Consider the following 23,334-nt stretch of genomic DNA (forward strand, 5'->3'; position numbering starts at 1 on the left):
TCCCACTCCACCCATCCCACAGAAAGTACCTCAGGTTCACCATTCAGAACAAACACTATCAGTTCAAAGTCCTACCCTTCGGGGTGACTACTGCCCCCAGAGTGTTTACAAAGTGTCTGGCGACAGTAGCGGCGCACCTCAGACGGCAGAACATACATGTCTACCCGTACCTAGACGACTGGCTTGTTCAAGCGAAGTCGGAACTACAATGCGCCGCGGACATGTCCCACACTATTCAACTCCTTCACAGTCTGGGATTCTCGCTAAACTACCCAAAGTCGCACCTTCAACCAGCCCATGTGCGGCAGTATCTAGGCGCGACAATAAACACCCTGACTGCTATGGCTCAGCCAAACCCAGCCAGGATCAACAGCATCCAGTCACTAATCCAACGGTTCAGACCGCAACACTCCCTACCAGCGAGAGTGTTCATGCAGTTGATAGGCATGATGGCCTCCTGCATTTTCATAGTCCCGCACGCGAGGTTGCACATGCGTCCTCTCCAAGAATGCATGGCAAATCAGTGGACACAGGCTCGAGGACAACTGACGGACCTAGTGTTGGTGACCGGTCGGGCATACAACTCTCTGCATTGGTGGAATCCACACAACCTTTGCAAGGGACGACCGTTCCAAGAGCCGGTGCCACAGATTATCCTGACGACGGACGCATCTCTCCAAGGCTGGGGAGCTCATGTGCCCCACTACACTGTGCAGGGACTGTGGTCCACTCAACAACAGAAGTTGCACATCAACTACCTGGAATTGATGGCAATCTTCATGGCGCTAAAGTCCTTCAAGGTACATTTGTGCAACAAAGTCGTGTTGATCCGGACGGACAACATGACAGCCATGTACTACATCCAAAAGCAAGGAGGTACTCACTCACCACAGCTGTCTCATCTGGCTCAGAGCATGTGGAAGTGGGCCATTCAGAGGAACATTTTCCTCATGGCAGAACACCTCCCCGGCAAGGACAATCAGATGGCGGATCTGCTCAGCAGGTACAGCCATCAAATGCACGAGTGGGAGATTCATCCTTCAGTGCTCCACCCGTACTTCCAGCAGTGGGGTCATCCACAGATAGACCTGTTTGCCACAAGGGAAAACGCAAAATGCCAAAGCTTTGCCGCCAGGTTCCCTCATCCGCAATCGCAGGGGAATGCGATATGGATGAACTGGTCAGGCAAATTTGCGTACGCTTTTCCCCCAGCGCCTCTCATTCCGCTGGTGGCAAGAAAGCTAAAGCAACACTCGATGACTCTCATCCTAGTTGCTCCAACTTGGGCACGTCAACCGTGGTACACCACGTTTCTAGAACTTTCCGTGGTACCGCATCAAAGGCTGCATCTCACACCCAGCCTCTTGACGCAGAGCCATGGCGACATTCAGCATCCAGATCCGCAACAGCTCAATCTGGCGATCTGGCTCCTGAGGTCTTAGAATTTGGCTACCTCAACCTGCCTCCTGAATGCATGGACATCATCCGTGAGGCAAGGAAGCCCACGACCAGAGCTTGCTATGCTGCAAAATGGAAGCGGTTTGTCATTTACTGTACAGACAACAATATCAACCCGCTAGATGCATCCATTCCTAACATCATCTGCTATTTGTTACATCTTTACAAATGCAATCTGGCGTACGCTTCCATTCGGATACATTTATCCGCCATAGCGGCTTACCTCCAGAATCGGCAGCACCTCTGTTTTCAGAGTGCCTGCCATTAAAGCCTTCCTAGAGGGACTGAAACGAGTCATTCCTCCTAGAACTCCACCAGCTCCTGTGTGGAACCTCAATGTGGTCCTCACTAGGCTGATGGGCCCACCTTTCGAGCCACTGCACTCATGCGAACTTCAATTTCTAACATGGAAAGTGGCTTTTCTCATTGCTATCACGTCGCTCAGGCGTGTTAGTGAGCTGCAAGCGCTCACAATCCAAGAGCCATTCATCCAAATACACTCTAACAGGGTAGTGCTCCGCACTAACCCCAAATTCCTTCCAAAGGTGGTGTCACAGTTTCATATCAACCAAACTATTGACCTGCCTGCATTTTTCCAAAACCCGCAAACGGTAGCAGAAAGAATGCTTCATACATTAGACGTTAGGAGGGCGCTAATGTACTACATTGACAGGACACAACCCTTTAGGAAGACACAACAACTTTTTGTTGCCTTCTCAGCACAACACAAAGGCAACCCCATTTCCAAAGCAGGAATAGCCAGATGGATTGTTAAATGCATTCAAATCTGTTATCAAAAGGCTAAACGCACTTTAACAATACCCCCAAGGGCGCACTCTACACGCAAATTGGGGGCCTCCATGGCTTTCCTGGGGAACATTCCTTTAGAAGACATTTGTAGAGCAGCCACATGGTCTACACCACACACATTTACCAAGCATTATTGCGTAGATGTGCATTCCAAACAGCAAGCAGCTGTAGGACAGGCTGTTCTCAAGACACTTTTTCAAGCTTCTGCAGCTGGCACGGGCAACCGCCCTTAATGGAGGGACTGCTGTGTATTCTATGCACTAGATATGAATTTAGCAGCCCACATGCCTCGAACTGAATATGCTACTTACCAGTATGCATCTGTTCTTGGCATGTAGGGCTGCTAACATTCATATCGCCCGCCCTCCTCCCCGGTGCCCGTAGCGGCTGCAGACACTTTCTTGCATTCATCATTAGCATGGACATCCTGTACACTGTTTCACTCCATCTCTGCCACAATGGCTAAAAACAATCTGGGGATGGAGTCGATGCCCATGCGCACTGTAGTCCAGGGGAGGAGCCACCTATCTCGTGATACTTCGAAGACTCTTCCAGGACAACAATGTGCAATCATCCGGACCCAACACTAGGCGGCGATCTATGCACTAGATATGAATGTTAGCAGCCCTACATGCCAAGAACAGATGCATACTGGTAAGTAGCATATTCATTTTTTTTTACACATTACTATTGCCAACCGGGCCTGAGGTGGTCACTACTGTTAAACTTGCATATGCTGCCCACTAATGTAATCTTATCTGACATCACTAAACCAGTTCTAAAAATACTAGAAGCATGTGATGATTTTCATTGAACATAAATAGCTGTTATTACAGAAAAGAATGGGGACTTGTTATAAATCATCAATATGCCTGAGGCATGATAGAAAGAATCTGTAGATCATTTAGATTGTCTGTATATGTCTTTGTTGGCATATCAAGTAAAACAAAAAAATGTACTCAAGTAGAGTTAGGTATCCAACAAATGTTGTATTACGACTGAATTTCTTTCTTAGGTGACCGTACAAGCAGCTGCCCAGTCATATTTGTATTGGATGAATTTGACCTTTTTGCGCATCACAAGAACCAAACTCTCCTATACAACCTCTTTGACATCTCCCAATCAGCACAAACCCCAGTTGCAGTTCTAGGATTGACATGCAGATTGGTAAGCAAAGTTTTGCCTCTCAATGTATTAAACATACTTTATATCATTCCCTCGTTTTACCTGCAGCAACCTGATGAAGGCTCCCTGACTTCATTAGTGTCTCCTGATTATTTCTCTTAGAGGTCTGTGCCAAAAGAACATTGTGCTTGAATGGTGCTGAACTAACATTTGTTTGTTTTATGGGGTCTGTTGTGGGTTCCCATTCTGTGCACATTACACCTACCTTGTGTTGGAACTGTAAAAAGCAAGATGTTGGTCTCGGGGTTTGTATCATTTGCTTCTGGCGTGGCTAGAAAGATGGATATCCAAGTCACTCTGAAGCCCGGAATGTACCAGGGGACACACTTCAGCTTTTTATTGTGGGGGTGAGAGGGGGTCTGGGTGTGCGGTTGTGGCAACGGTGGAGAATAAAGAACGTCAAGGATTTCCATTAACAGTAGTGGAGTGGTGTGGCTCACTGGTTAGAGGCGGCAGACCCGGAAGCATGGAACGGCCCGGGACCAGGGTTCAATTCCCGACGCGGCAGGGTCGTGGACCAGGGTCAGCGGACTCGATAATTCTCGCCTCGGTGCCTATTCTAACCGGGGAACACACTCGGCAACTCTGGGCATTAGCTTGCCTCATCTCTACAACGGCCTCCCACATTCGCCGGGGATGCCTGGTTTCACATTGGAGATACCCCGTAGGGACCATCTCACAGGGATAGCCAGGACGGGTTCCCCAGCGGTCTACAGCGCCACGACGCCGCAGGGCAGCAGTGCGCTTTACAAGACACATACATACATACATACGTTTGCTGCGGCGCAGGGCCAACACAAAGGCATATTTGACACTATGGGCTTATAGCCACTTCACGTAACGCTCCAGGTCATTTTAACATGATTTATAGAGCCTGGCATTAGGGAAACTTCCTCCTTTACGTTCTGCCCTAGTACCAGCCACTGTTTGCCTGGAAAGATCAGTATACTTTCATGGTTCTCCAGTGGTTTGTTGCACAAAAAATTAATATGGTATGAAAGCAGTGACTCTGAGCTCACTATGAGGAAGCAAACGTTTCTGCAGTAGCAACCCAATATGAATTCGAGGTGGATTCTGTGGAGGAACAGATTGGTAACTAGGACAAGGAGGGGGGTTTTCATGAACATTAACAGTAATGATATAGATAAGGAGTACTAGTGGCATTCCTAAGTAAGAGCAAAAGAAGTGCAGGCGTGCTCTGGATTATAGCGGCAGTCACCAGCCACCGCTCCCAATGCAGGCATATTACTTTACGTTAAATGTGCAGGGACAGGATATTAAACTGTGTTAAAAAAATTACATCAGATAAAATTTCATGTACTCTTTATTCTCTTTTCTCTGATCCATGGTACACAGCTTGTAACGGCAGTCTGTATGTTGTTGCTGAGGGTCTCTTAGGATGGCACAATACATGCTGCATCCCTTAGAGATCGCCTTTAGCCTCCTTGCCCTAGGTACCAGGGGTAGCATTTACTAAGGACTTACAAGGGGTGCTAAAGGTACTGTCAACTGTGGGAGCAAATGTACAGTTTTAGGGAAATAGGTCTGACATTGGGGTCCTGGATAGCAGGAGCCCAGTGCACTTCTGTCAAAATTGCATCAGATTCCAGGCAAAAAGCAAGGCTAACCATGTAAAAAAGGGTCACTTTCCTACGAAGATTTGTTATGATCTAATGGACAAAGCAGATATTTTTCTTTTCTTCTTATATGGGTCCCCTTTTTGCAAGATGCCCCCGTCCTTCCCTCATAGTTCGCGTAGATTCTTGGTCTTCCTCATCACCATCATTGAGCTCACTACCCCCCCCTCCCGTATTTTTCTTCCCTACTTTGTATTTCCATCTTATTTACCTTATTTTTCTCTGGACTTCTTTCCTTCATCTTCACTTTCTTCCGTCTATAGCTTATTGTCTCATCTATCTCTTCCTTTTTCTACGTCTCTTAAATAGTATATATAAGTATTGTTTGCTATTGGTGCGTTTATCACAATCAGCATTTTGTATCTCTATTACTAGCTGAACTTGCATGTCACTGTCCTAATTTTATCAATAAAATAATTGATACAGAAACAAAAGCATGAATACATGTGACTTGGCATTAAGTGAAAGTTGGGTGTCAGGTTATTGAGCCAGGTTGGGCTTATTTTCTATTTTCATCTTTTGGCAAATAAGAATTCAGTCTTGGTGAGTTTGAGCTTTGAGTAGGCACTGGACATCCTGGTCTGGATGAGGTGCAACCAGTGTTTTAAGTGATGGTGGCTGAGCAGACAAGACTTTTTAGTCCAGATGTATATTGTTGATTAATTAGTGAATTGGAGGTGCAGGCATTTCTGAAAAGGAATCATCTTTAACATACATCACCATATCTATCTGACAGTGAGGCAAGTAGTATGCCTTTTCAGTATGATGGTATCATGTACTCAATAGCCTCAAATGTCATTTAGATTGGTATTTGGCCTCAGTGTTCACTGGCAGGCATGTCTTGGCAGGATATAATGCAATGTTTTGTCTTCTCCAGAACTGAGAGAAGATTGTCCTCTACTATATGGAATTGGCCCCTGTTTACTCGGATACCCAAATACCGGAGCCCAGCATGTCCTATTGTAGCCTTGGATGCAGACAGGGGCGATGGCTCTAGTTAGCGGGAGGTCCTCGCTTTTCATTCAATTGACTCTATCGCCTGACAGTGTGGATAAGTCCTCGATGGTGGATATTACTGCCACTATTGAAGGTCACGTTGGGATCAAAGGAGCAGGATGTCATTTGCGTAGAGCATAATCTTTACCTCGCCAACTCCTGTGAGGATCCTGAACACCTCTCGCAAAAGGAACTCACAGCTGGACACTTCATCAGAGGCGGGAATAATACAGAAGATTTACTGTTTAAATGAAACCATTCACCAATTGTATGTGGGACAAAACCTGGAAGAGATCTGGCCATTTGACTCCGAGAAATGCCTTTTCACCATCTAGTTGAGAGCGCTATCATCTCTGAAGGATTGTCCTTAGTGCACCACAAGAGGTGTGCCAGTGTAGATTACTTGAGCTACGCACTGGTACAAAACCCAGCTGGGTCTCATGAATAAGTAACAGGATTGCCTTCCCCTAGCCGAGTCACCCGAATCTTAGCCATCAGTTTGAGGTCAACATTAATGAGGGAGTTCGGATGGCAGCTAGCACAATCTAGGGAGTCTTTATTGTCTTTGAGGAGAAGGGTGATTACTGTTTTGTCGCATCTTTCTCCTCAGCGAGCCAGTATCCATTGCTTCATTGAAAGCCCTAGTTTACAATGGGGCATGAGAATATACCTCTCCGTTTTATAAAGCTCACCGGTGAATACGTCTTCTCCAGGTGAGGACTTATTAGTGGGAATCCCTGATAAAGCATCAGTCACCTCTTCCTCTGTAAATGCCCCCACATGAACCGCTTGGCCAGTGTCATCGAGATTTGGATGGTGTAGAGTGTCTAGAAACCCTAGATGTCGATTCACAAAAATGCTAGGGGTAGCGGAAATGACATAACATGCCCTTTGACCTTATTGACATCAAAGGAAGTGACCTCCTGATTTTGTCCCTGAATCTTCCCAGGAAGTGATGTGACTTGACCTTACCCCGGATTATATAACAATAGTTGATATCACTGAAGTTACATTATATCTATGTCATTAGTGAAAAAATACAAAAGTAATATCTCTTGGATCCACATATATTAGGGTAACATAACATAACCTTTGAATGTGATGGGGTGTAATACAAAACGTACCCTAAAATGTACTGAGCAAAGCGAATGAACACCAGCTTTTTTTCATAAATTCAGGGATAATGGGTTCTCCCCACTAAAAATCTTTGAACAAATGAGTCAAGGAATGTATTTTTAGCAGTCTTTTCACATAAATCTGCTAAAAGGTTGTGGGCTGTGAAATGGCACAGTTAAAAATGTCTTTTCATGATGTGCCAAGCCATTCAAACCTGACGTTCCACAGGAGTTGAGCCCCCTTTTTTCAAAATCTTCTATGTGTGCCCCAATATGCCAAAAATAACTTCCAGTGAGCCAGGGACATTATTTTGACATGGGTGAATGCCTAGAAGTCTTGAGTGCCGTCTTATGCCAACAGTTACATATAATATTCCAGTCCTCGAATTTTGCTATTAATGTTATCCATGTACCATGGGTAACCCTTATTTCAACATTTACCTCTGGTATGATGGGGCCAGCATTTTGTCCTGTTTGTACACCTCCAATATGCCACACCGCTTTCCTTCAGGCTGACAATCACCTCCAACATGCTATGTCCAAGATTTTGTCATGTCCTATACCAGTATACCTGCCTTTTGCCATGGATGTGTCATATATCAAGCATTATCTCTAGTATGCCAGTTCACTGTCTGTTAATAACTGCCTCCAGCATGCTGATACCAGGATTTTGCAAGGGCCAAAAGCAGACTCGCAGACTGCGCTTTACATTCTCTCTCTTGCTAATTTACATTCACTAACTCACTCATTTTCACCTCATCGCTCTTACTCAATCATTCTCATTTACTCAGTCTCCCTCTCGTGCAGCCAGTCTTACACATTTTCACTCATTCTTTCTCTGATTAACTCACAACTATTCGCTTGTTTTTGTCTTGCAGTTTTATGTAGTGCAAACTCGACCCTAAGGTATGGGAGCGCTTTACATGAGCACCATTTACATTACAGAAGGACACAGTCCTCATTTGTGTTTTCTAGGCGCATGAAATGTAAGTGATTTGCTCAGAATGTTGATTCGATGCCGAGATTCGAACCTGGTTCCCCAGTTCCAAAGTCAGAAGCTCTGGCTGGTATGCCACATCCTCTCCCCACCTTGATGCTCCTGTCTCATCTTTTGTTCCCAACTTTCTGTCCAGCCAACCAACACCTAAGTTTGGCTATCATTTGTAAACTATACTCCACCAACCTGTGTCGTACAAGCATAGTACAAAGCTCCTCCCACAGTCCCTTTTTACCTGATCCATCCTCTCCTCTCCTAAGCATGTTGCAGCAGCCTAAAGACTTCATAAATCAGTTTAAACGCAACCAATGAAATCAACACACCATCACATTTATATAAGGTAACTAAATGTGAAGTGAAGAGAATAAAAAATAATCTCTTTTCTTTTAGAAAAAAATCAATCTAACATGCAAACCACTAAGCAAACATACTTATTCACACTGGATGATGAGGCACTGTGTGCTGTGTAGTCTACTTAGTCAGTGTCATTCACATAAATCCCACTTTTTCAATACCAGTTAAGAGCACAAAACATTCAAACTATGATTCTTAAAGGTATCTCAAAGTTCTGAAATACATCATTTTTGCCGCACTGGTAAAGAAACACATACAATGGTACTATACAAAACATTGAGATCAACCAGGGTGATAATCAGTGCTTTAGATCACAAAACATCACACTTTGCTTTATCTGGAAAGAGTTAAAGTACTGCAGCTCTTTTGATAATTAAAATTTAGGTCTGGCTTGACACAGCTATCTTGCCTAGCCAGTCTCATGCTTTTCTACATTCTATATACATATAGAGTACAGAAGCATATAAATAAAGAATTCTATAAAGTTCTCACTGAATTTTGTAAACCATATTCCTTAGAAAGAGCTCATCCCGTTACTTAAGATTTCACGGACAAACTGGCAAATCATTACCCGGCCAAAGCAGACACGTTGGACTCCTATTTAAGACAAAGCACCAACACAGACCCTTTTCCAAAACAACAATTGAAGAATACTTTAACCCAGCCTCTCCATTCCTTCCAAAAAATTTTACTCAATTAATTTATGGACCTGGTCAAAACAAGCAGGCCTGCTGGCAGCCCTTCTGACCCATATCCACCACAAACCTTCAAAAGAATTCCTCAAACAACCTCTGCTGCCGCACCAGTAAGAAGAAGAATCAACAATTCCTTAACTACTGTTATATTTCCCAGAGAACTCAAAGCTCTACATACCCATTACTGAAGAAAACTAACCTGGACCCGCTGAACCCCAACAACTAAAAACCAATAACAAATGGACCTTTCCTTGGTAAACCAATAGACTGAGCAGCATTCGCCCTGATGTCACAACTCATTGAAGATAATGTTATACTTTCAAGCTTCCAAACTGGATTCTGTCAAGGAAGAGGCACAGAAACTGCCCTTGTTGCCATCTGGGATGACCTGAAGAACATAGTTAACCACAACGGAGTTGCTGCGCTACTTCTCTTGGACCTCTCGGCTGCCTTTGACACTGTTGACTATGACACTGATACACAGACTCTAGGAAGCAGGCATAAAGGGGACTGCTCTAGACTGGATCACATCCTACCTTCACAACAGAACTAATGTCATCCATGTGTCCCTTTTGTGCCATGTAGTGCGGCGACAAATTATGGCAGCAGTCTCATTATATAAGATCTTGGATATGGCCTTAATGATTATGCCAGGGCTCATACCACAGTAGGGTTTCAATACTATCAATTCCCTTATGTTGCCTTGTTTCCACAGATCTACATACTGGGGACGAAGGTAGTAGTAAGCAATAGTTTCAGGGTTGGAATGCCCTTTTGAGTCTGTGCAAACCTACTAACTTGCATATTTTAAGGATTTTCACCAACTCTTCTCTAATCTTTTCCCGTACCGAGAAAGGTTGGAAATTTACTCCTGACAATGGCAAACGTAAAACTTCTTCCAGGTCTCGAAAAAAGTAGTTAGTGGGAAGGTAAACTTGCAAACACTCGAGAGATGTTCGCATGAGCAAATCTACACATACATATGGGCTCATGTTTAAATTCAGTTTACAGATATTTTCTAGGAGTACCAGTTCTTGGCCTACATCTGTAAATTCTAGTGAACTCACAAAAGCTATAAATCTGCACTTAATGCAAGGACAAATACCATTGGTTCACTTTTGAGACTTTCTTTAATAATTGGGCCCCTAATTAGGTCTGGCTTTAACCATGACCTTTTATGTTTATTAAAATTCTGTCTCTCTGTTTTCCTCTATCTGTCTATTGGCTGGCTTCACTGTGAGTGATAGCATTTTGCTCTTTCGCAAGGAGCATATCGGCACACACTCATTTTGTTCAGTGCCAGGAACTACTGTGGCAGTGTGTGCTTTTTGAGACCAAATATGTTTTGCTATTGCCTATGTTTGTTATGATGGTGAAGACCTGGTAGCTCCTACACCAATAAGGTGTTAACAAAAACCATGCCAAAACAAGACACAGTGGCAAAATCAAAAGGCTGACCACCAATTTCAGACCTACTGGCTTTGCCAATTCTTGTTTATTTGTTTACCATAATTCTATTGAAACTGGTTACAATCATTTTCCATTTTGAATATTTTTGGGAAATACTAGCATACATCAACACATTTTTACTAAATGATGCTGCCAAGAAATGGTTCTTAAAATGTTACAGTAGTTTAGTGAAATGTTTTGTTCCTCCTTGCATTTTTTTAATGAATATTTTATTTTGAAAGCAAAGAATCCTCAATCGTGCATTCAAGCTTCTTGAAATATTTACATCTAATCGGAGAGCATTCTGGGAGTATTATACATAGCCTCATATTGCTAAACTTTGTAAACGTGTGTACTCATTTTTATACTGGAATCACTGTCAGTAGTGCAGTTTGAGCTTACAACATTTACTCAGAATGCTCACCCCAATAATAAAGTCTTTGCATTAATGAACCATAAATACAAGTCTGAATATCATTAACACAGGGACACAAATATGACCTTAACTGCAGACCGTGCCCTTCCCTGATCCATAATGTGGTACTGTAAACTGGCAGCCAAAGGGTTGTGCTGCAGGGGGTTGGGTCTACTTGTCCCAAGGACAAAATACACATGAAAACTTGTTGCCCTTGACCCCAAACAATATGTCCCGGCTTCGGGCTATAGGAATTCCACATCCCTGCATGGGTGTCACATCCTTCTTTGTTCAAGCAGCCAAACTATGGAACTCTTTACCCCCTAACATAAGACCCACAGATAACCACCTTATCTTCAGAAAATTACTCAAGTATTGGCTCTTCCCCACATAACCACCACACACCAACATAAATATACCGCATATCCCTCTGTATATAAGTATTTATTTGGACTATAGATATATACCTACATATGTGTATTGCTTCGTATAAACGTGTATAATAATTGTTTTTAAAAATATAGATATTTGTTAGTTCTGCTTAAAAAATTTGTATATTACTTGGTTACATTACTCTGTTTTTAACATCTATATGCGACTCCATAAATGAGTAAATGTTTTACTTTAACTATTTATCTACAATTGCTTCACTATTGAATTGCAAAAAATAAAAACAGATACGTTATTTTAAAGTACAACACTTGAAAGCCGGAGTTTATTAAATGCATCTTTAATCGACATATATTGCCTTTCTTATGTATGTGTATGTATGTATGTATATATACAGGACTTGATTTCCCGACCACACTTCCCAGAATGCACAGTCTCATTTGAGCCTCCCATCGGTGGGTGTGTTATATATAAAATGGGGAAGTGGGTCGGCGGTTGCGCACACCGCTTCCGTTAAAGCCCCTGAAGAGAAGCATATGGAGCTTCGAAACGCGTCGGGCAGATCCCGTACGGAGCGGCGTCTACGAGTGGATCCCCGTCCTCACCTATACATAAACCAAGCTGCTGTTCGCGTGCTACTCAAAGGTGGACACCTTCGAGCATTGATTTATACACGGCCGTCCAGCCGCGGAGTATGCACCACCCCGGTACCCTGGGGGTCACTAAAGTGAAGCAGCAGTCGTATTTGGAATCGAGGACGGGCCCACTTGTGGAGTCCATACAGGACTTGATTGTGCGCTTTCCCGACCACACTTCCCAGAATGCACAGTCTCATTTGAGCCTCCCATCGGTGGGTGTGTTATATATAAAATGGGGAAGTGGGTCGGCGGTTGCGCACACCGCTTCCGTTAAAGCCCCATGAAGAGAAGCATATGGAGCTTCGAAACGCGTCGGGCAGATCCCGTACGGAGCGGCGTCTACGAGTGGATCCCCGTCCTCACCTATACATAAACCAAGCTGCTGTTCGCGTGCTACTCAAAGGTGGACACCTTCGAGCATTGATTTATACGCGGCCGTCCAGCTGCGGAGTATGCACCACCCCGGTACCCTGGGGGTCACTAAAGTGAAGCAGCAGTCGTACTTGGAATCGAGGATGGGCCCACTTGTGGAGTCCATACAGGACTTGATTGTGCGCTTTCCCGACCACACTTCCCAGAATGCACAGTCTCATTTGAGCCTCCCATCGGTGGGTGTGTTATATATAAAATGGGGAAGTGGGTCGGCGGTTGCGCACACCGCTTCCGTTAAAGCCCCTGAAGAGAAGCATATGGAGCTTCGAAACGCGTCGGGCAGATCCCGTACGGAGCGGCGTCTACGAGTGGATCCACGTCCTCACCTATACATAAACCAAGCTGCTGTTCGCGTGCTACTCAAAGGTGGACACCTTCGAGCATTGATATATATATATTTATTACTTTTTTCTAATTCAGCATATCCAATGCACCACCCTATTTCTCACCCTATACTGCTCTCAATATAACCTCTACCTCAATTCTGACTCATCTCAAACCTCATTCTACTACTTTTTCCAATGCACTACCCTATTATCACCCTATAATCTATCAATATATCCTCTACCCTCCACTCACTCCTTCATCTCAAACCCCATACCACTACTATGATCCCCAAAATAACCCTTTCTAGACTCTTATCACCTTATGCCTGTTTTACTATTCAGATCTCCCAAACAAGCCTTTCTAAACCCTTCCCTCTGACTCTTCCCCCTCCAACTCTCCTTTACCCATATCAAACCCCCTCCTCCTGCTATGAACTCCCCAAAAACATTCTGGACTCTTCCTCCACTATTCCTTCTCAATCCAAATACCAGACTAACATGTCCACCACTCAAATGTATTGCATATTTCCCTATATTAATTTCCACTAATCCTGTTTGGGTTCCGGTGTAGCGTGCGCTTCAACACCTCATCAGGGGTAGCAAGTGCTATATAAATGCAAACCTTTTTCCTTCTTCTATCCCTCCACTTTCCTTCTCAATCCAAATAACAGACTAACCTACCGACCGCTCAAATTACGTCAGACGCCTCGTCAGGGGTAGTAAGCGCTATATAAATGCAATTAGAATACAATACAATGCAATATTTCACTAGACTAATTCATCACTAATCCTTCATGGGTTCCGGTGCAGCATGCTACTCGCCGGAAAAGCGATTCAACCCCTCATCAGGCATAGTAAGCGCTATATAAATGCAATTACAATACAACAAGCACAGGTATGGTGGTTACAAATTAAAAGCACAAAGCAGTGGCATGTAAAAAGACATGTAAAACAATGCATCGCAAAAGCCTGCATTTTTTACTACCTGTGTTTCTTGTCATACACTTGGAAGCCAGTGTGTCACTTCCCCTGCACCCATAAAATACAGACTGCTCAGCCTACACGCACACAGGCACAGTGCTCAGCCTACTCTCACACATACTCAGTCTACACTCAGTGCTCATTCTGCACTCACAGACATTAAAAGCAAAGCTCTCTCTATACTCACTCTCATTGAGTTCACCCTATCCTCGCACAGGCACAATATTCACAGAAGCACAAGGCTCTTCTGACAATCACATAGAGATAGCAACTGTCCTATCCTCACACACACCAGACAAACTGTTTGCCTTCTGCTCAGGAGCTGATACACTCATGTTACACTCACTCACACAGGGATCACCTTACACTCACATAACACTCACTCAACCCTTTCACAAGCACGGCGCTAACCCTACCCTCATACAAGTACAACACTCACCCTACCCTCATACAAGCACAACGCTCACCCAAACCCCTCACAGTCATAGCACTCACCCCATAATCAGGAAGACTATTAGGCAGGCTGCTTTGACTTTAATGGGAAGGTATGGGTACTCCTCACCAGGAGTGCTGCATTTTCCAGAGGTATGCGTCAGCAGTTCACAGTAAGGGGACCTTAGCTCACAGCTGGGAAAGAGCAGCATGCGAAGGGCAAGGGAAGCATTCGCACGCCTTTGGAAAGCATCAAGAAGACGAGGGCTGTCCTAAAATGCACCCACATTGGGCAGGGGTTGGAACCTAGTACAAAGAGAAGAGGATACTGAACATGGAAGAATAGCAGGCGCCCAGCATTCACAAGGCAGAACTGTCTGGTAAGCATACCTAGGGAGAAGTGAGCATGAGCTGGCCAGGACCCTTGTGCTCACTTCATCATAATCACTCACCCTGACTCACACATCCACTCTGAGATTTAATCTAATTTATTGCCGCTCCTATCACAGACTGCCACTTTCACTTACACACATGCTCACATACACTCACTCTTGCGCATAAACACTCCCTCTGTCACACAGACAGTCTCACCTGCACACAGCATACATTTTAAAACAGGTATCCCTTACCTGATGCTCCAGTTTTTATTTCATTAATAGTGACTAATATACAATTCTTCACTGTTAGTGTAACTACAAATGAGCTGAAAATAAGGAGGACGAAGCCGCCCCTGTCCTCTTGGCACTGCTGTTGCCACCGCTGAGGCTAGGGTTAGCAAAGGCAATGCCAGGGCTCGCAGTTATGACCGCCTAGATGACATCCATGCTAGAAACTGTCCGATCCTGTCGGGTGCAGTGCCCTGTTCCGAGGAGTATAAGGCTGTATAATAGGCCTCCAAGGGGGCCACTAGGTCCCTGGGGTGCTCTAGGGTGTCCCGGATCACTGGTATGGGGAGCTGGGATTCCTGCTGCTGCAGTTGAGCAGCCAGTAGTCTGCCAGCTTCTCTCCGTGTGTGTAGCTGCACAGGCAGCGTTTGACCAATGCCTTCTCACCTGCCGCTGTAAAGAAGGAATTTCAGCTGTATCTACGCCCACTCTAATTGGCCCTTTGTGGGGTTGGCTATATACCAGGCTGTAAGTGCATGCATTTTTAATTCCAGGGCCCTAAGATCTGTCTGGGCCTTGTGCTTCGTAAATGCATAGTCCAGCATCCGCTGCCCCAGTAGTGTTGCCTTGCACGCTGCCCAGAAAGTCCTCGAAGTCCACAGAACCCTAATTTTCTGTAAAATAAGCGCAGAGATTATTTCTGAACTGCTTCCTGCCCTCCTGTCCTCTGTATGCAAACGGCTTTATTTGCCCCAAAATATGGGGAATTGGTCCCGTGGGGGCACGATGGGAAGCTGTAGTCCTTCTCAGAAGGCTGAAGCAGGCGCCACACATCAAAGGCATGGTCGCTAAGGAGGCCACTAAGTAACCCCCTATGATGTCCCTATCATGTTTGTCATGGCGTTCACCCGTCCCGATCTGTTTAAGGTCGGGTCTGGGGCCAGATTTCAGTCGCCCACCAGCAAAACCGGCATTCTCCAAACACTGGCAGCAGCCGCGAAAGCCAAGCCAAGATATTAATTTGATCTGCAACAGGTCCTTAGATCAATTCCCCCACCCCCTACCCCCACTATCCTAGAATGCGCCAGTATATGTATTTTTGCGAACACCCACCTGCCTTCCACCTCTCTTCATGTCTGAAGGACACTACAAGATCAATTCTGCCCTATCAGTATTGCTACTCCTGAGCCGGGGGGAAAGGGAGAGAAAGGAGAGAGAAAAACAGGGTAAAGGGGGAACAGAATACGAGCTAGCAACTTTAGGTCTCAAGCTTGTACCTGTGTCAAGTGGGCCAAAGCCCACCCCACCCGCCTGGTTTTGGAAGTATGGGTGAAAATCCTTCCGGATGGTGACAGAGGAAAGCTAGCAGAAGAGAGTAAGCAGATGGTCCGGGCATTAAATGAGTCGGGGGGGCATCTGGCCAGTGAGCGGTGGGGAGAAGAAGTCCCCGCAAGGGAGAAAAGGGAGCGTCCAGTCTGTGGTGGGGTCACCCGACCTCCGAATATAAGGCAAGAGTGGGCACGCTGCTCTGTATGGAAGATGTGGGAAGGACGTGAAGAGTTGAGGCTAATGCTCTCGGGTGTGGCAGGCTGGTGCAACTGGGGGTCCCCAAGGCAGAGACACAGCCCCCAGAGGGAGTTGGTGGCTAGTCTTCAAACCCCAGTTTTGAGGGGTGCGATCATGAGGCATATTCTCTTGCAGGAGCAGTCATGATCAAATGCAAAGCAGATGACCGCTCAGTCCATTGATCAAGACTAGTGTGGAGGCAGGTAGGAGTTCCCCTCTGGGGACGATTCACTGGGGGTTCTCCTCACTCTGCCCCCACTGTGTGGTGCACTATGCCAATGGAGAGGGCAGGAAGAAGAGTGCACATGATGGCAGAGGGGTTGCTCACCCTTTACTTGGGCATCATCTCACACTGGGCCTAGTTCCTCTGGATGCGTCTGTTCAGGCCTCCGGCCTGTGATTGCCCTGCGAACGCCAGGACAATGGTGAGCACTTTCGACGAGGTCACCACACCGCTGGTCGCTGTGTGAGCTGGTGCTTGGTAAGCCATTCCGCGGACCCCTCCAATCTCCGTGGGGCAGCAACGATGGTGGCCAAGGTCTGAGGCAGTTCTCCATGAAGGGGGAGGCAGGCCAGGATCTAAGGGTCCGACTAAGGGGATTAGGAAGAAAAAAACCACATCTTTAATTGTTTTTTTCTTTTTAAAACAGAAAAGGAGTCAAAACCAGCGATGTGGGTGGGGAGGGTGTTCCAAAGTTTGGAAGCGACCTCCGAGATTGAGTGACCTCCCTATCTGTCCTTCCGAATTCTGGGAATTATTTCTTTTTTGTGGGAGGAGGATCTAAGAAGCCTGTAGGAATGCACCAGCGAAAAAGTGAGTTGAGTTGACTGGACCCATTCTGGTTCAGTGCTAAGAACATCATACAGAGAGCTTTAAAAGTGATCCTTTTTTTGATGGTGAGCCAGTGGATGGAACAAATCCTATCCCTGACTGACATGTGTCTGTGGATGTAAAGGACCAAAAGGGCTCGAGTGTTCTGTGCAATTTGGAGCTTATGAAGGCAAGAGTTCTTAATGTCGAGATATAAAGAATTGCAGTAATCCAACTGTGAGGTGCACAGGTCATTATTCACAGATTGGCAAAGTTTTAGGGTAATGTAGGGAAAAATCTCAAGATCCCAATATTGAGGAAGCAGGATCTGGTGTTATGGCTGACCGGAGTGTCAAAACTCAAGGTTTTCTCAAAGATGGCCCACAAGTTTTTGGCTGATTTGAACGGAGTGGGAAGGGGTCTGCCAACCTTCTGCCACAAATTTTTTGACCAAATGGATTCCTGCTTGCCACCCACTAGAACCTTTGTTTTATCTGCATTCATTTTTAGGGTGTTGTCTTTGATCCACCTACTGATACTAGTCATACATTGACTTAACTTCTCTCCCACGAATGTAGGATCGCTGGACATATACACAATGATCTGTTTGTCATTGGCATATTACAGTACATGGAACCCGAAGAAGCGCACCACTTGTGCCAGGGGAGGAACATAAACATTAAAAAGGGTCAAGCTAAAGGATGAACACTAGGACACTCCGAAGGGGAGGTTAAAAGCTTCCACCCTGCAGCCCTGCAGCTGATAATTTGTGTTCTGTTGGTTACGAAAGAGCAAAGAAGCTTCAGGGCGCTACCATGTACACCGACTTGCCAAACACGTTGGGCCATCCTTAACGACGAGACAGTGTCAAATGCTGTGGATCGGTCATGCATCACCAGAATGCACCTAACACAGCAGCCTAAGAGAGTTAGACACCAAAAGGTGTTTCTTGTGTGAACCAACCTATTCAAAGTAGACTGCATGGTTGGAATCAGTGCAATGTTTGGAATCAGATATCCAAGACAAGCTAGAGTTTCACAAAGTCATGTTTGTTCGTAAAAGTAAGGTTACAAGCGAAAATAGTTCCATTCACATCAGCTAGGTATTGACAAAAAGATTTCTAGGAGGTATAAATGCTTTCTTTCAAAACTGTGTAATTGTACACAGCAAATGCATAACTTGCACAGTAAACCAGTGTGGCTCAAGGCTTTGTTTGCCTTGAGAGGTTGTGATTCACCCATTCATACTTCTTTCCCATCTTGTAAGTGGTCAGATTTGATCCCAACAGAGAACTGGAGTAAATCCTATGTCCGAGTGGTAAGGAAATATATTGTGTAGCCCTGCATTTTAGAGATCACACTGAGGCGGTCGCCAAAGCCCCAGAGATGGATATGCAGAATTGGGCTCTATGGTGAAAAGGACTGTGGTTGCGTATACCTGCAACTCGCTCCTTCATGTTACACGCACAGGGAAATTAAGCATGCAAATTATACAGCATACCTGGCAGAGCAGCCCTTTCATGGTATGAAGACTTCTTGAGGAGGATGGGGTCCTTTCAGAAATCATATCTTTGAAAAATAAATGCCATGTTTTTCCTTTGTCCTTGAATTCGTTACGTTCTGGTAAAGTCCTAGCACAGTATGAGAATGGAGGCCTACATTACTGCAGAGTTTGAAATCTGGATTTATCATGGAGCTGAAAGAAGGTTCATACTTTCTCAGTAAAACTGTGCCTTTGGTTGGACAACATAAGCACCAAAACTGTGCAATAGTCCACATACTCTGTCAGGATATGTTGGCCTTAGTCCTGGCTAGCTCACAGTGTACCATCTGTACCCCTAACCTAGCAAGGTAACAGGAGGTATGTTAAGAACATGACAACCTGACTCCCCAATTAAGTCGTGGAAACAGATCTAAAGCCCTTTTGTTTGGTAATTCATGTATGTCCAAAGGGAAACACAAGTAATACTCAAATTGGCATTTCAAATATATTTTTTGAAGCAACAAGATTCTTGTGTAAAATACGTGCACATCAATTATCAATAGAAGAGAACAAAACCAAGTAATCAGCATCACAAGAATGGTAAAGAAAAGAAAAAGTTTAACCGTTGTGCTGTTAGATAGAATGTATGCTTGCATATCAGTAAAATTATGTGTGCGCTTGTAGCTAGCGCTCCATATCCTAGTATGCCTAGGTTGGGTGAATCTGCCAGAAGCCCTATAGTGTGATCTAACTCCACGGTTTACCTGTAGGTATGTTTTACTAGGGAACCCGTCTTGGTGTAGAGCTGGGCACCATCCTTCTCAGGAGGTAAACAGGATTCCGCTGGGCTGGAAATCCGGCATGGGGCGACCTCTACAGTGTCAGCGAAATGCTCCTCTAACTAAACAGTTATAACATAGTACAAATCAAAAAATTACGTAGACATTAAATCAAACCACCATGTTTTAATCACAATGGGGATGAAGATAGCAAATAGCAACAATAATCATGCTTTGAACATGGAATAGGTGGAGCTGTACCCCAGGGGAAAAGGGGAGTGCGTGATGATGTGAGGATATTGTGATAAGGACAGGTAAAGGTGACAGAATAATCAAAACTTTAAACCACAATAGTTTTGATAGTTACACACATGTACATAGAAAACCAAAAGAAAAAATTGGATTTCAAATCAAGATCCATCATACTCCATCCAGTACAGTCTATGAACAATTGGGCCATGGAGTTGACATGATAGACAGTTGTCGACGTTTCGACCCTCTCTACATTGCAGGTCCTATTAAATCCTTGCGATGGGGTCTTCTTCAGGACACGGGAGTGGGGCAGACCACCTATGTCGATATATAATAGCTGGTATTATTAAATGAATTAAATTGAGTGAATTAGATCACATTTATTTCTATTAGCAGCACAATGATCAAATGAGGGTGGGAGGGAACCTTTACACCAATATTAATGGGCAGTGGGATCCCCGAGTCGTGGGGTGCCAAAAACATGGTAATCAAAAGATGATTAAATATACAGTAAAACCGTGAATGGTTGTTGTTAAATCACGTGCTGTGACCCCCTGACCAGTGGGTGTCATAACGTGATTATATGTGACCAGTACTTAATATTGAGACCAGAAACGTGAGCGTGGAAAAATAGCGGAACGCACACAGGTGGCATAATGCCAGCATGACCACTACTAGCAAGCTTACCGAGGAGAACACGTCAATTACCTTGTCTGGCTTAGGATCTAGCAAAATTTAGCGGGCATCCTGTGCGAAGTTTCTATGGGAAAACGTTTCAACAATTGAGTACACATTCTGACCGATTTAACATGCGATTATGGCGGTAAATCAGTAGAGGGCCCAAGGGCACTTACCCCGTTAGTTATGAGAGCAAAGCAAGTTGTCATTGTAGATCAGGTTACAGTGATCTGTTTGAATCGGAGAGAGGAGCGGAAAGTTATATTTTAGGGGCGTACCGTCGGTGAGATAGACGTAGCCCTCCCTGATTACCCCTTTGCTACACTTACCAGGAGCCGACTTAATCTGGCAGACACTGCACGCGAGTTCGCAATGGCGACTCTCAGTTCCTGTTACTTCATGTTACCTCGGTAACGGGATCACGTGGTCACTCGAGTGATCATGAAACTAGAGGACAGCTTAGCATTCCATCCTCATTGCCCGCTGCTTGGGTATCCTAGCAACCCTACCACAACTATCTTCTAAGCGTCCTGCGAATTATTAGTGATTACGTGCCAATATCATCTGGGTTACAAGAACAATTAGGAATATCAATATCGCCCCGCAGAAACTTTTTAACTATACTTTTTAATTTTCCAGTTAACCGGCACAGTTTATCTTATATCCTATGTATTACAGGTCGGTAGTAATCACAGTTACTTCCCCAGTCAGCCTCCACGGACAGTCTGTCCTCTAGTTTCATGATCACTCGTACGCCCCTAAAATATAACTTTCCGCTCCTCTCTCCGATTCAAACAGATCACTGTAACCTGATCTACAATGACAACTTGCTTTGCTCTCATAACTAACGGGGTAAGTGCCCTTGGGCCCTCTACTGATTTACCGCCATAATCGCATGTTAAATCGGTCAGAATGTGTACTCAATTGTTGAAACGTTTTCCCATAGAAACTTCGCACAGGATGCCCGCTAAATTTTGCTAGATCCTAAGCCAGACAAGGTAATTGACGTGTTCTCCTCGGTAAGCTTGCTAGTAGTGGTCATGCTGGCATTATGCCACCTGTGTGCGTTCCGCTATTTTTCCACGCTCACGTTTCTGGTCTCAATATTAAGTACTGGTCACATATAATCACGTTATGACACCCACTGGTCAGGGGGTCACAGCACGTGATTTAACAACAACCATTCACGGTTTTACTGTATATTTAATCATCTTTTGATTACCATGTTTTTGGCACCCCACGACTCGGGGATCCCACTGCCCATTAATATTGGTGTAAAGGTTTCCTCCCACCCTCATTTGATCATTGTGCTGCTAATAGAAATAAATGTGATCTAATTCACTCAATTTAATTCATTTAATAATACCAGCTATTATATATCGACATAGGTGGTCTGCCCCACTCCCGTGTCCTGAAGAAGACCCCATCGCAAGGATTTAATAGGACCTGCAATGTAGAGAGGGTCGAAACGTCGACAACTGTCTATCATGTCAACTCCATGGCCCAATTGTTCATAGACTGTACTGGATGGAGTATGATGGATCTTGATTTGAAATCCAATTTTTTCTTTTGGTTTTCTATGTACATGTGTGTAACTATCAAAACTATTGTGGTTTAAAGTTTTGATTATTCTGTCACCTTTACCTGTCCTTATCACAATATCCTCACATCATCACGCACTCCCCTTTTCCCCTGGGGTACAGCTCCACCTATTCCATGTTCAAAGCATGATTATTGTTGCTATTTGCTATCTTCATCCCCATTGTGATTAAAACATGGTGGTTTGATTTAATGTCTACGTAATTTTTTGATTTGTACTATGTTATAATTGATGGTTCATATCCCTATGGGACCCCTTCCTCGTATCACATAGACAACCCAGGTCCCAGGGACTTATATTGGGTCAACCCCCTCCTTACATACCCCTCTAACTAAACAAGCAGTGATGTTGTTTATATTATCAAACTTCACTCATGTTGCCATGCCAAAGTCTTAGTCAGGCTGTCATTATTGATTCTATCCTGACAAATCTGTCGCCAAGCGAATAATAACAAGCAACAAAATTTGCGCAGTGAACTTTAGCTGTCATACAGAATATTCAAGGCTTTGATAATATGTCTATGAAGATGTGTAAATATACGCAAAGTTATTTCATGGAACATTATCCATACAAGCACGTAAGCAAATGTGTATCACATGTCAACGTTCAAGAAAAGATGTCAACTTTAAACGTGCAGTACAAAAAGAAACGGTCACGGTAGGAACAAACTTATTTGTGAAACAATATGGTAACTAATGGCAGTGACGCTGCTCATTATAATGCAATATATTTACAGTTCTCTTGGTACAGATGGGAAGGAAGGAAGGGAATGGGTGTTAAAGTGAAGTGTAAGTGGAAGACGGGGAAAAGGTATTTGTGACATATATACATCAATGTTGCATGGTAAAAAAACTTTTCCAGCCTGTGGTAGGTCAAACGTTCCTGAGATCACACTTGGCTCTAATGAACAAGTACTTTTTAAGCAATGTCGCCAGAGTTTGTGTCTGTGGGTTGTCGACGTTTCTTACGGTGGGGTCTTCATCAGGTCTGGACTGTGAACAGCACTTTCATGTAACGACGGGAAGCCTCCATCAGATTATTAGTGAAAGTGGGCTTGGTAAAAGCTCTCAACCATGAGTTTGAACATGCAGCTTGCAATATACTGGGAACCAATCCCACGAAATCTGTCATTCATAGCTGAAGCTCTGTAAATATATTGTATTATAATGAGCAGCATCACTGCCATTAGTAACTAATGTTTTGAATATAATTGCGTTAGATGCTCGGTCCAAAGAAGTAAATAAATGGGAC

General features: G+C 44.4%; 1 protein-coding gene across 5 annotated transcripts in view; it reads left to right on the forward strand.

Annotated features, from left to right (window-relative positions):
- ORC4 (origin recognition complex subunit 4) overlaps positions 1 to 23,334 on the forward strand; it is a 249,980-nt gene that overhangs the window by 143,913 nt on the left and 82,733 nt on the right. For all 5 annotated transcript variants that reach the window (XM_078681765.1, XM_078681769.1, XM_078681768.1 and 2 more), the window contains one exon: positions 3,284 to 3,435. In XM_078681765.1, the coding sequence (XP_078537891.1) occupies positions 3,284 to 3,435 (152 nt within the window). The remainder of the gene's footprint in view (positions 1 to 3,283; positions 3,436 to 23,334) is intronic.

Source organism: Lissotriton helveticus, chromosome 3_1 (genome assembly GCF_964261635.1).
Source record: "Lissotriton helveticus chromosome 3_1, aLisHel1.1, whole genome shotgun sequence".
Lineage (NCBI taxonomy): Eukaryota > Metazoa > Chordata > Amphibia > Caudata > Salamandridae > Lissotriton > Lissotriton helveticus.